Source organism: Mesitornis unicolor, unplaced genomic scaffold (genome assembly GCF_000695765.1).
Source record: "Mesitornis unicolor isolate BGI_N332 unplaced genomic scaffold, ASM69576v1 scaffold28887, whole genome shotgun sequence".
In the NCBI taxonomy this organism is placed as follows: Eukaryota; Metazoa; Chordata; class Aves; order Mesitornithiformes; family Mesitornithidae; genus Mesitornis; species Mesitornis unicolor.
In genome coordinates this window covers 40,200-54,217 of record NW_010196235.1, presented here as the reverse complement: position 1 = coordinate 54,217, position 14,018 = coordinate 40,200, and the positions used below count along the sequence as shown (strand labels likewise).

Below are 14,018 nucleotides of genomic sequence, written 5' to 3'. Positions count from 1 at the left end.
CGCGCGGGCGCCCCGGCGCGCAGCTACCGCACCCGCGCAGGTTGCTCGGCCACATGCAGCTGCGGCGGTGCCTGTTGTTCCGACGGGATGTCTTCAGCCCGCTCAAAGTTGCCTAGTCCTCATGCTCGTTTCCCCGCGGACGAAGCGCGGAGCCTGCGCGGCCTTGCTTGGGCTCTTTCTGTGTTACGCGCTCTGTCAGTGGCGCAATTTAGGAGCAGCTCCCCCAGCGTGACCCCGGCCCTCAGCAGCCCCCCAGCAGCCCGGTGCTCCCGTTTTAATGAGAATTAGTGACCTTTCTATGGAAACCCTCGGTTACCGAGGGGGGCTCGCCCTGCTTCTCCGCGCCCCATGGAGCGGGCAAGAAGCGGGCGGCGATGGGGCCGCGGCCGCGTTAATCCCTGCCGCAATCCGGGCACCTCTTCTTCAGGGGCAGGCGCCGAGCCGGACTCTTCCCGGGTCTAATGCTCCGAAATCACTGCCTCAACCCCTCGATGATGAGCTGACGCCTAAGAAGCAGCGCGGATCAGGGGGGAGGTAGCTGAACAATAAATGCTTTATAAAAAAAAAAAAATTCTCGGCGGTCGCCCCGTCTTGGTTAAATCCTCTCTCTCTCTTATTTTTAAATTTTTTTATTTTTTAATCTCCAAACCCTGCAGAACAATTCGTTGAGAAATCCTCTTGCGCCCAGCCTTTGAGTGATTTATCTAGCCTGGACCCTCACGGGGATTATAGCACCAGCCCTTCGTCCCTCTGCACCGAGCCCCTCATCCCCACCACCCCCATCATCCCCAGCGAGGAGATGGCCAAAATCTCCTGCAGCCTGGAGACCAAAGAGCTCTGGGACAAGTTTCATGAGCTGGGGACTGAGATGATCATCACCAAATCCGGGAGGTAAGACTGGGAGGCCTCGGAGCAGCTTTGGAGTGGGAGGGAAAAAAGGCAAAACAAATGTTTTTTTTTAAAACATTAACAGTGTTAAAAACACTACAGTTTTTATTTTGGGGAGAGAAGCTAAGGGGAGGAAGAGGGCGAAGCTCCTTAATAAGAGGGAACGGGGGTTCGTGGGGAAATAATTTAGACAGGGGTTAGGCTTCTCTGGATTGCAAATAAAGTGCAAAAAGGATCTCAGGCTTTCTTGGCAACTCCAGCCACGCCGTTTCTTTGGTAAAATTGTTGGAGTCTGGGTCAGTCAAATGCAGTCTGGAGAAGGCAAACGTCTTGTCGGGTTTTGTAATCCCCGAAGTTACTTGTTATTAATGTAAGTCTCTGATGATTTCTTTTTCTCTAACGGGCGAGCTCTACCAGCATGTGTTAAAAAAAAACCCAAACAAGCAAAAAACCAAACCAAACCCCCAAACAACCGAACGAAAACCCCTACATATAAAATCTGCAGTTTGAAGTTCCAATTTTTAAACTGTTTGAAGTTCTTTAACTTTATTTCTGATCTACAGCAAAATACTACATTTTTAAAAAGGTGTTTAGTTAAAATTTCCGTGAAGGAAGCAAAGTTTAGTTTTGAAAATTCCTCTCAGAAATACTGTTAGCAGGCTTAAAAAAATGCATCTGAAATATGTGAGAAAATTAACAGAAATAATTTCTGCAGTGTTTCCCTAACACTAGCATGGATCCCTTTAAAACAAATCTATGATTCTCAGGTCTTAGGTACCTAAGGTACAACTATTTTCTGCAATCGTTGTGTACTTTTAGCTAACAGTCAAAATACATGTTTCTTTACTTTTTCACTTCTACTATTTTTTCTTTTTGCTTCCAAATAATCGTTCCAATTTCAAGCTGCTCTTTCTATGTGTATTAGAGAGACACACAGGATTTAACATTTATCATGCTGAAGCAGAATCAACAGATGCTTTAATTTTCTTTCAGGTGGTTTAAATATAATTATTTCTTGTAGCAGCTTTTCAGAAGTTCTCTTATTTCTGTTCTCCATGCATGTATTTATTTTCTCATTTGCCTTTATTTCAGGAGAATGTTTCCTACAATCAGGGTTTCCTTCTCCGGAGTGGATCCTGAAGCCAAATACATTGTGTTAATGGATATAGTTCCGGTGGACAATAAAAGATACAGATATGCTTACCACAGGTCTTCCTGGTTAGTGGCTGGAAAAGCTGACCCTCCGCTCCCTGCAAGGTTTGTAGATTTTACTGCTTATCTTTCTTTTATTTTTTTTTCCTTCAATAAATACCTGCTGTTAATCTTTCCATGCTGTCTGCAAACAGTGCTCTGAGATTTTTGAGACCGTGCTCAACAAAGTTGACTGTAAAACTCTGATTTAATTTCTGTGATGCAGAATCGGGCCTCAAATCTCTGCCTGAGGTTTTATTTATAGTGAATGTTTCAAGCCATGCAGCATTTGGCTAAAGACTCTGTTATATATTTGTATACTAATGTATACTATATAAATGAAGTTTGCCTTAATTCAGATAAGAAAGTTTTTTTTTAAGAAAAAAAAGATATTGATTTGTCTCTTGTGTTTGTCTGCCCCTCTCAGTATTTGACCTCATAATTTAAAGCAATCCAAGCACCACCAGTCAAGTCCAAGTGGAAATACTACATTACAGTTCAGTGCTGTTTATGCTTGAAATTATACTGTTTCTCGCTAATATATCCAGTGTTTGCTAACGAAAAATTCTATTCTTGCTTTTAGTCGTCTCTTAGATAGCAGGCAAAGTATGCATCAATTCTATGGCATTTATTTTTGTTAAGAAATCATAACATTTTCTGAGACATTAAGAAATATCAAGTACATCCTCCCCCCTCATACAGAAACAAAATGCTGTAGAAAATTAATTTCTAAAACCATTCCTTTAATGTAATTAGTGACTGACCCCTTTTGGCATGGGGAAACTGAGGCTTACAGCACTAGACTACAGGGTAGGAAGGCACCTCGGCGGAGACCCACACTTCATCATATTCAGCCCAGCACTTCAGTGCCTACTTCAGTCCCTGGGTTGAGTCCGGCTGAAGCACATGGCGAACGGCTTTGCTGAGTCAGAGCCGGAGATATGGAAATAACGTGGATGCCTCTCAGGCTTCAAAGGAACTTTTCATGGAGGGCTCTGTGCAGGCACACAGATCTGCTCCAGGTGGCTCAGACTGGGGTTAAGAAAACTCGCTTATTACAGAGTCAGAAATTAAAAGTGAAACACAAGAAATGGAAGCACTTTTTCTGTGTGTTTGTGAGCATAGTTTGGGACCAAATCCTGCACACTTTCTTAATATAAATAGTTCGACTGAAATCTTGCTGACTGCTCATCTCTGTAAGGCAGCTCAGGGAAGCAAACAAACAAAAAGCGCATGCAGAGAAGCTGTGATTAAAGACAGCAACCTAGGAGTTATGCTGGCTTTGTTTCCATGGCCAAAAACTCCTTCTTGCAATGTGGTTAACGTCTGAGGGCTTCATTTGACGTATTGTAATGGGCACTGATCAAAACCCAAAGTAAAAAACATGGGTCTTGCTCCAAAAGAGTCAGCATCAAAAGAAGAAATAAGGGAAAGACACAAATAGTTTTAAGGCAGGGTTCTCCCCTTCTTATTTTTCTGTTCACGTGCCTTTTAGGATACCTTTAAATAGATAGCTAATTCACACTGTGAAGCATAGATTGGCTCAATGAGGAAATACAGACAAGCAATTGATCCTTGGAATAGTTAGCAACTATTAGTTAGCCCTAATGACTATTTTAGAGCTGGGGTCAAGCCTTATTGGACTAATATTTATTATTGTCGTATTGTGTTCTCTTTAAGGTCCTCATTGAGTTAGTGCCCTTATTTGCAAAAGTATACCTGTGCTGTTTCATTTTCAGGATGTTTTGCCCCTGTGTACAAGCAGGTACCTTTCCTGTTTCATTTTTGAGATGCTTAACCAAAAGACCATTGATAATAGCACAGGCACAGATTACTTGTTCTTTGTATGAACAGTACTTGCATATCCATTTATGCATTTTCTGCTTCTTTTGCTTCTGTTTGTTGAGGAAAAGGACGCCAAGAGGTTCAATGTGCCAATGTTTGCATTACCAGTGCTTTTTCTGGAGTGTTAATGCATCTTTTGAGTTGGAAAGCCTCAGTCTTGCTCAAACAGATTCAAAGCAGTACTCCTCCCATTGCGAAATGGGTTTGGTCCTGCTCTAGTAACAAGGGCTCCTAATGAAGTTATCACTCGCGATTTCTTGTCCTCCAAACACATGGTTTTAGCTTTGCTCGCTTGAGGAGTGTCAGCAAGGAGTATAGGTGTTCTTAGCATCTGGGCACCAGTACCAAGGTCCTAACTCTCCATGTACGTCACTGTCTGCATCCGCATAGGCACCACGGCATCAGGAGAATTATTCAAGAGTCGTGTTAGGTGTAAGACTTTGCAGGATCAAACCTGTTAGGTGTTTTGCTCTTTCTGTCATAAAAAAAAACAACTTTCAATGCTAAGACAGGTGCTCTTTTTTCTTCTTTTTTTCTTTTTTCTTTTTTCTTTTTTCTTTTTTCTTTTTTCTTTTTTCTTTTTTCTTTTTTCTTTTTTCTTTTTTCTTTTTTCTTTTTTCTTTTTTTTTCTTTTTTTCTTTTTACTTTTTTTCCCCACAAAATTAAGTATTCTGTGATTCTGTTTGAAAGATTAGCCCTTCAGGGAACTTTCTACAAAAGCCAGTTATATCCCTGTCTTCCTGCTGTCAATGTTTAAGACAAGTTTATGTTGCAATGAACACTTAAATAAAAATACTTGTCAGAGAGTCTTTTGTAAATCTTCTAAAGTGCTATCTGTGGATAGATTTCCTATGTGATATTTTATGTTTGTTCTTCCAAGACTATGTGAAACATCAGTTTAATAAGTTTCAGCAGGTACCTTTATTCACTCTTCTTCCTTTTTTAACTCCTTTCTTTCACTCAAAAGTCTGTCTTTTTATTTTTTACTGTATGGCTACAATTGTTTGTTTAACAAAGTTATAGTGTTTACACACTTAGAGAACTCTAGGTAGGAAACCTTTAAAAAGGTATTCTATTTTGCAAATTATATGAGACATTAAGGTAATTAAAAGCAGCACACACAGGGCTTGTAGAACCCGACTGACTGTTAAAGTAAATAGAAGGAGAGTGGTGTCACATTCCAAAATACGCAAGAAGGAAGTGGTACCCAAACCTTGCATATATCACGAAACATTATATAAAGTGGAGCAAATTCACATCCAAATATGGCTCTTAAAGCCTTTGTTAGCTGAAGTGAACAGCTCCTTGCATCTGGCCAGCCTTAGGCTGCAGAGCCTGTGAGAGCTTCTCAGGGACCCTCGTGTGCTGTGCTGGAATGCGCGTGTTTATTTCTCTAACCTGTTTGCTTGTGAGCACTCCTGGTCTCCTCGACTTCTTCTGCTTCAGGGGGTGGTATGTCTAGTTTTGAACCCTCTCCTCCAAGGTGTACAAGCTCAGGCTGTAGGAGAAGTGTGCAGATAGGTGCAGATAGGTGTAGTTCACCAGGTGCAACCATGCTTTGCAGTGGAATAGACGGTGTGTAGCAAATACATAAAGAAAAGCAAGGTCTAAGAATACATTTATGTAATTGATATTCAGGTGCCCATCCTTCAATGACTTTCCCATATTGCTCTGCTAAAATCCAGGCAATTCGTAGTCTGAAAGCAGTGCCAAGCGTTAACCGCCTATGGTGTGAAACAATTGTGCTCAGCTCTTGGACACATGAAGATCTTTACTCATTCCCCAGCACATATTTGAAATAGTTTGGCTTTTTGGTCCCAATTAACCAAACCTTGCTGAGCCTGACACTCTGTAATCACAGTAAACATTATTAGCTATCCAGACATTCAAAACTGGGAGTCAGGCTCCAAAAAAATAATTAAAAAAATCACAAGACCAGGTGAAAAGCTGTAGGACATGTTTGGGACTCTTTATTTAGCCTTCTCTAATTCAGGGCTCTAAAGATCGAGATTTTCACATTTTTTTTACAGGAAGGCAAAGTTAATTTTAATGAGATATAAAAAATCTTTTGACATAACAGGATTACAGGTCTTGGGGTTTCAGATACATCATATTTTTAATGAGTTTTCAGTGCGATCAGCAGAGTTGATAGCAGTGAGGATGCTTCTATGGTAGGGACATTTTGTTGTGACAGGAGCCCTGGCTCAGCGTCCTTCCCGTGGACACAGCTACACCAAGGAAGCTGTGCTTCAGATCAATGTAAGAAAAACATCCTGCACTCCTGAAGCAAGCTGTGCTGGTAAAAATTTAGTTTCACTGCATCTTGGGGACTCTGCTGGCAAAAACAGAGAGTGCAGGATCAAATCTTCCCCTTTGAGCAACAGAGCTGAGCTCCCTGGGGTCTTTATGGAATATGGGGATTCCTTGATTAGGGATCAGCATAGTCTATCGGAAAGTTATGCCCCATCGTTTAGTGGTTTTTCCATTCTCTTCTTGCTTAACCAAAATTGTAGCTCAACAACAACAAAAAGCGTTTATCTTTCTAACCCAGCATTTCAGCACTGCCCCACCCACCTAATGGAAGAAATCCATCCATGTGGCCAAAGGCATCACCCAAAATGAGAGTCAGGCCCTCAGTGAGTGATAACCAGCACAAGCAGGTCAGGTCTGGTTTGCACTAGCTGAAGCTCCTAATTCATTAACACAAAAGAACATTCAAGTTAAGTAATTTTCAGCAATACATTACTCCTATAAAATATTTTTTAAAAATAGCCTGGCACTGGTAATTAGTCTAGTCATAATGCATATATCACTGTACCTACATGTCTTCCGTGCTTCCTTTTCTTCTGTTTAATTTCTCAAGTGATAGATTGTTAATTACAGAGCTGCAATTAATTTTTTGCATGTCAGACAACCGTGCTGAACTGCAGCCTTCAACCTCTTATAAACAGACGTCACCACAGCTAACGTGTGATCGAGTGCAGGTTAAAATCATTATCACAGCTTAATGTTACATATAAAGAAAAATGCATTTTTATCTGCATTCCCCCACTATCTCTCTAATGACACCATGTTTTTTCTCTCAGAGCTGTAGTCATTGTTATTTTAAGTGCTTGTTAGTACAGCTGTGGGGAAAGGCATGATCAATTTTTCATTTGGGAAAAGACACAACAGTGAATGTTAGTTAATAGCCTCCATTTTAGATAACTAGATAAAACAATAGGTATGGTTAGAGAGCAATCTAGCACTTGGACATGGGATTCTTCATTATGTTCCAGTGAATTAAACAACTCAAGTCATCTGCTTCACTGTCTTTCATTAAAGGTCATATTTCAGGCATTCATTAATTCTGGGGAGATTGTGTATGTCTTGTTCAACTAGCAGCTCTGTATTACCCTAAACTCTCAGGAAATGCATGTCCATGAAACTACCACAGATTCCAAAAGCAAGATATTATGGGCTTTTTAATTTCATACAGAAGTGGTGCCTATGCAGAAGCCAAGAGGTGAGATTTTTTTATGAGCTTGCCTTTTCCCTGTGTTTTTTTAGGTTGTACGTGCACCCTGACTCCCCATTCACTGGAGAGCAACTGCTGAAGCAGATGGTGTCATTTGAAAAAGTCAAACTCACGAACAATGAGCTGGATCAGCACGGCCACGTGAGTAGCCCTTCTCAAGGAAAAGGATAAAGGAATTGCTATAGGGGAATTGCTCACTTGTGCCACAGGGCTAAGCTTGCGGAATAGAGATTGCAATGGGGAAAGGCTACCATGGCCCCAACCTTACACCTCTCTTGGCGAGCCCTTCATACCACGGTGGAGGGGGATGCTGTGTGAAGCTTAAACATGTTGGGTTTTAACTTTGGGTGTTTTACCTTTCTTAAGGTAGAGCCCAGGTCAATGCAAGTGTTCAAATTATGGTCCTACCATCATCAGAGGCAGGACATCCACTGGGGACAAGTTCACGGTGGTGGTGAGCATCACAGCAAGGGAGCAAAGGGAGGCAGGAGAGATTTTGTCATGCTTCTGACCACATTTTGCTGTGACTTGGCAGTATGGTCTGCCACTTGCACTGGTTAGCAAGCTCACATGCTTTTCCACGAGCTCCTTCTCGTTACAGGTAACCTATTAGGGTTGAGTTCACCAACAAGAGCTCTTGTATTTCCAGAGTCAGTGCAACATGGGCACAGAGTCAGCAGAAAATGCTGATGTGACACCGAAACAAGGGCTATCGAATTATAAAAATAAGCGTGCCTCAGTTGCCCTTGAAATAACTGCAGGCTATCTGCAAGCCAAGATGCCACAGGGTGGACTTGGGTCTCCAAAGGAAACAGCTCCCAGCTCTGGTTGGTATCAGTTTATTTTCACTGAGGCTGTTGCCCTGAGGCTAGAAGCTGACAAATCGGGTGCAGAGCTGCTGGCCATGAGCTCCTGCTATGTTCCATCAGCAGGGACAACTCCTTTGCTACCTGACTGCCTCATGGTAGGTGGTAAGAAAAAGTGTTGTCCATCCTGTCCTCTTTCCAAAAGTGCCTGTAAAGTGCAGGAATGGCTTGGTAACATCTCCAAATTGCAAAGAAAGACCTAAAAGTGTTGTCTCTGAGCTTGGTGGTTCCCCGGGGGAAGGCTGAAGGAGCAGGGGGATGGATTTGAAAGGGTGGTTGGTTAAGAATGGGGCAGTTAATGAGTGTAAAGTCAGTGTTAGTAAACAAGATGTCGGGAAGAGAGGAGTGATTTTGAACTCTGAAGCATGCACAGGGGTAACTAACCTATAAAGCTGAATAACTGTGGTGTATGCTATGCCAGAAATCCCTCCCCCAGTGAAGTATTTATTGCCTTTTCGGACTGTGTGAGACAGTGGCTGTTTGCCTGAACTGTGTTCTGTACAAATGCTTCTCATCCAAAAGACAACTTTTACTTATTTCAAGACCTACAAATTGAACCACAGCTGTGATAATTTAAAATACATCCTGAAAACAACAACAAAAGTAGCTGGAAAAAAACAGACAGTCCAGATAGATGCCTGAGTGTTGTTCTTTTGTGAAGTTCTGTCTGTGGGTATATTTTTCTTGAATCTGGTTCCCACCATTGCTCCCTTCCTGACTAGCAGCGAATGTCTTTTATTCCCCCCCATCCCCCGTCTCTTATTCCATAATCTGTAGAAGGGCAAAGCTGAAGATCTGTGAGCTCTATCACCGAGTGATGATAGAGCAGTATACGTACGCATTTAAAAAGAAACATTTTTCATCATAACAGGGGCCATGTGTGCCTCTAATAAAGGTCTTGCAGCAGTATATTGCAAAGTAGTTAGGAGCAGTGCAGTTCCCAGAAGCCCAGATGAGTATGAAAAAGAAGTAGGTCTGAGAAGCTGTCGGGAACAGAGACATGTGACAGAGCAAGAAGATGTAATCGTGTCAAAGAGTGGCAGTGGGAGAAAATGATTGGTAGCATTTGAGATGCAGACTCCCAATTAACTTACGAAGAAGCCACAGAGGTGGATCCTATTCGTTATGCGAAGGCTTTGGATAGCCAAAGTCAATGGGAAGTTTTGCATGTTCAGTTAAGAATAAGCCCCAAAGGCTTGGTCCTGTGTTGAGATTTGCATGGCAGGTGTTACGCCACCATGGAGCACTAACTTTTAAATATTTTGTGGGTTTGTATGTTCCTAATTAGGGTGTCAGGTTTTACAAGCTGCCTGATTGAAGCTACATAAATACCATCATTGAATGTTCAGTAAAATTAAGGAAGAAATTAATTTTCTGGAGCCTTTAAGAAGGGCTCACTGTGCTACAGTCAATGGCATTTCTGAGCTCCTGTGTACTAAAAAAAGGGGAGAATTGAAATGCCTCCTGAAACCTCTTCCTTCTGTTTAAAAGAACCCTTCTTCACTGACAAGATCTTTTTAATTCACCTGGTAAAATCTTATTATGTTTGATAAGGTGCGTTGGCTCCTGAGGAAGTTTTAATGACCTAAATGACACCTTTAAATTCTAGTTATAGGTAGAGATGCTGGATCCAACCTGATTCCAGTTTGTTCTAGTTGCTTACTTTCTCCATCCTTCAGATGACAGTTTTGGTTGTTAAGCTAATTGTGGTGTTTAATTTGTAGGGTGGTTTATTTCCTGAAAAGGAATCTGAAGAGAGGAGAGGCATTTTTCTGTTATAGCATTTGTTTGTTTTCTGTTATTCCGAGACCTCTGGAGCTGGCAAGCATCTCTGATTGTGTATCTTCAGCAGCATGCGTAACCCCATAGCTATGTACATATTCTCCCCAGGCATCAGGCAGAAGTCTTATCTCTGTGTGCATGACATACAGCTTGCTCCATGGAAACACTCTCAGATATCCTTACCAGCGGAAGGAAATGGCTCCTGTCTCTGGATTTTTACAGCCAAGCAAGTAATTTCCATTTTTCTTGTGGTGGAACATTTACAAACGTGATTTTTTTTTCCCCCACAGATTTATGATGAAGTCTTTCACACAGACTGCTTCTTTTAGGTTATTTGGTTGCACTTAGTTGAGGTGGTGTCGTTTCTGGTTTACAGTGAGGTGAACTATAAGCGTACATGTTATCGTAATTACTTTTCTGGCATTTATGATAGCAAAACTCAAACACATGAATGTTTGTGAAAGCAAACACAAAGGTGTGAACATGACCAACAACTAGCTGTGAAAGCAGGGGTTTCAGAATAGCCACAAGGAATTATGCCCAGGACTTTTTTCTTTAACATCAACCTGACAAAAGTTAGGAACCTCCACACTTTTAGAAAGCAGAATTTACTTGGTAACACTCTTCTTTGGTGAATATGGAAGCTGCATTCACAGCATAGCTCCTGAATTCAAAGCCACCTCGAGGATTTTGCAGCTGGCATCTGGATTGCCTCTGGCGACCAGTCTGTCACCAGTGGGGGCCAGATGCCTACAAACCTGCCTGACCTTACAGCAGGCAGGATCCTGGTCATCTCCCCTGCTGCAGGCTGTCAGCACAACGGCAGATGGGACGGCTGGGTGCCTGTGACCATGCTGTACTGCCAGTACACTTGTGCTGGGAGGCTGCCCTAAGTATATGTGTACCTGATGTTTCTCGGGGCACACCAGCATGAGTATCGCAGAGCTGGCATCAGGGATTTAGCTGCACCATGCAGGCAGAGGACTGCTTGGACTTTGAGACCATCCTGTGAGATGCACCCTGAGTATTTAAATCCTTTAGGTTGTTTTAATGGTCCTAACTTAAGAAGATGCATGGATATTAAGGGGTATCATGTAGTATCCTGCTGACATTGTTATCAGTGAGTGCTGCAACATCAGCAGCTTGTGCAGGGATGCAGGTGGCACACCACATACACAGACCCTCATGAAAAGGAAACAGTGACCTTAACCTTGGTCATGGGTCTTTTGTGACCTCCTGGCTACATTCGGTACTTTCTTTGCACCTGAATGACCTGACTTGCCTCTGGTGGGAAGGCACTGATAAAGCATCATGGCACAGATGTTAACCATGTGCACATCTGGTTTCAGAAAACTTTCATCAAGGATTATTTGGTTTTGTTAGAGAAACTGAGTTTTTTAATCACAATTTGCATTTACAGAGGAGTGAAAGGCAAGGGCATGTGTGGGAGCTGTTCTGTCTCAGCTTCTTTCTCCTTCCAGTCGGCTGCTGCTCAGATGTAATGCCTCGGTGTGCATATTGTGGCCATGAAAGGCAATGGGAAGTGCTGAGCTCTGTGGGCCAACCTCTCAGTAAGCTCATCATCATTCATGCCCTGTCCTTTAAAATGTCTTTTCCAGATGCTTAAAGCAGCCCAAGTGACTAGGCTGGTAAGACAAAATTTTGCAAAGAGGGGGAAAAATGCTGAGGATATAAATGTCAGGGTCAATGGCTGCTCTGTGTGTGCGTCTATAAAATGGTAAAGTGACTTGAGAAAGGGCATGAGTTGGTAAAAGCAGGCATGAAACACTTTCAGGATGATGGCTCCCCACCACTGTAATAACTTTCCTCTCACTATGTGGCCCTACAAAGTCACTGTGGGAGTCTTAGCAATATTTGGTCCTGAAGAAGCAGTGAAGAAAATGCTGATGAAACTTTTAGCCATGACAAAGCTGTCTTGAAGCTCTTCGCTCCAATGCAATATGCAACCTTTCTCATTGACTGAGTTAGCATGAAATACTGCACTGCTTCTGCTGCCTTTCAGCTGAAGTTAATGCTTCCCAAGGAATGCACATTAGCTCTTCCAGATGTACGGGGCTGGCTGCAATGTCGTTATGGCCCCTGCAAAATAGAACCACCCACACCATTGCCAATTTCGTCTTGTGACTGTGATTATATCCAAAACAAGGACTGGTACGCGCCGAGCTCTGTATTTAATTCTTATATTGTAATACTGTGGTTAGAGGCAGCCAAACAGGCCTCCAGCCAGTGGTAACTGAAGCAAGTGGGACTCTGGGTTTGACGCCAGTGAACGTTGAAATGGGTTAGTTGGTACATTAGGTTTAGAACTGTTTTGGGAGCTCGTAAACAATTATTAATAAGAATAAAATGGCAAAACCTGGTCATTTTGGGGTTCTGTACTGGTTTCCCTCCTTGCTCTCATTTTTGGTAGTCTGCGGTGAAGAGCATCTACGACGTAGTTTGCTTTAAAGGCTTGCCACAGTAAACGGATCTGGGTAGTTTTATTTTTGGTCAGCTGGTTTGTGTTGCTGCTGGTGTTTTTTTGGTTGAGTTTTATTTTTGCCTCTTTTTTTTTTTTTTTTTTTCCCTGAGAGGTTCCTGGCTCTTTTCATTCTGCACCTGTAAAGTTTTGCAAGTGTAGGTTCTCCATCATGAGCTTTCAAGAGTTACACATTTACACTTGCTGCTGACACCTGCAAACTGGGATACCTGCTGGCAGTAACAAATCCTGTATGTAAAACACCTTACCTGTAGGAACAGGTATTTATGCTTCAAAAAGGTGTGCTCACCAGTGGCAAAGAAGTGGAAGGAAACCAGCTCCTGGCATGCCTGCTTGTCCACCTTAGTTTTCTGGAACTGCCCACAGGAGCTGGAGAGTTTGCTCTGAAAATCAGCCCCGGCTGGTTAGATTTCAGATGTCTCCCCTGCAGTGTTAATTGGATTTTGTTGTTGTTGTTGTTCTTGTTCCTCTACAATTTTATAGCCTTCAAGGGTCCTGTTAACCTTCCTCTCAAGACAGTGCCTTGTCACTCTTTCTTGCAGATCATTTTGAACTCCATGCACAAGTACCAGCCAAGGGTCCACATTATCAAGAAAAAGGATCATACAGCTTCTTTGCTAAATCTGAAATCTGAAGAGTTCAGGACATTTATCTTTCCAGAGACAGTTTTTACAGCTGTTACTGCCTACCAGAATCAATTGGTGAGTACAGTTGCTGATTTTGATGGATTTCGCAAAATCCCACCATTGTGAAAACTCCCTTTCCCCCGGTCTAAACTAGGAAACTTTCTGATATAACCTACCTTTCCATGCCGATGTCTGTAATAGCCTTGCCCAACATAATTCATATTCAGGAGTAATTCTTACGTATGTGGGTAGTACTACTAACTTCAAAGGGCCATAAGGATTATTCATGGGAGCAAAGATGACTTGAAAGAGGCTTCCATTTGTCTTCCCTCCTGTCTATACAAAGCTGTTGGCATATTATCATTTAGTCCTTTTCTAACTGTAGCTCATTAAGGCACTCTTGGTTTTTTTTTTGCAGTGGTCTTTCACATCATGAGCTATTAGCTGAGAGATATTCTGGTTTGCACATGATGATTTCATGGGCTTAAAAAGTTGACTAATTAAGCTGTAAGGCTCAAACGTAAGGGAAATTACTCAGAGATATGCTTTTCAGAGGCTGCCCAGATTACATCCAGATGTTTGAATTTCAATTTGCATTCCAGTGAATAATATATACAAAATGGAGGCGATCATAACAATGGATTGCTAATGAGTAATTTTAGGAAGTATATAAACAGTCAGAGAGCAGAAGCTCTGCTTGACAGTGGATAGGGCTGTAATATTTAAGTCAGTGAAAATATGGTGTTGGCTTCTGTGTGATTCAGTGTGCTTTAATAGCTTAATGACTATGGCACTTAAAAAAA

General features: G+C 42.1%; 1 protein-coding gene across 1 annotated transcript in view; it reads left to right on the top strand.

Annotated features, from left to right (window-relative positions):
• The window catches only part of TBX20 (T-box 20), a 33,018-nt gene that overhangs the window by 1,419 nt on the left and 17,581 nt on the right, over positions 1-14,018 (top strand). The window contains exons 2-5 of the mRNA XM_010188410.1: positions 657-891; positions 1,981-2,145; positions 7,474-7,582; positions 13,132-13,290. Of these exons, the coding sequence (XP_010186712.1) occupies positions 657-891; positions 1,981-2,145; positions 7,474-7,582; positions 13,132-13,290 (668 nt within the window). The remainder of the gene's footprint in view (positions 1-656; positions 892-1,980; positions 2,146-7,473; positions 7,583-13,131; positions 13,291-14,018) is intronic.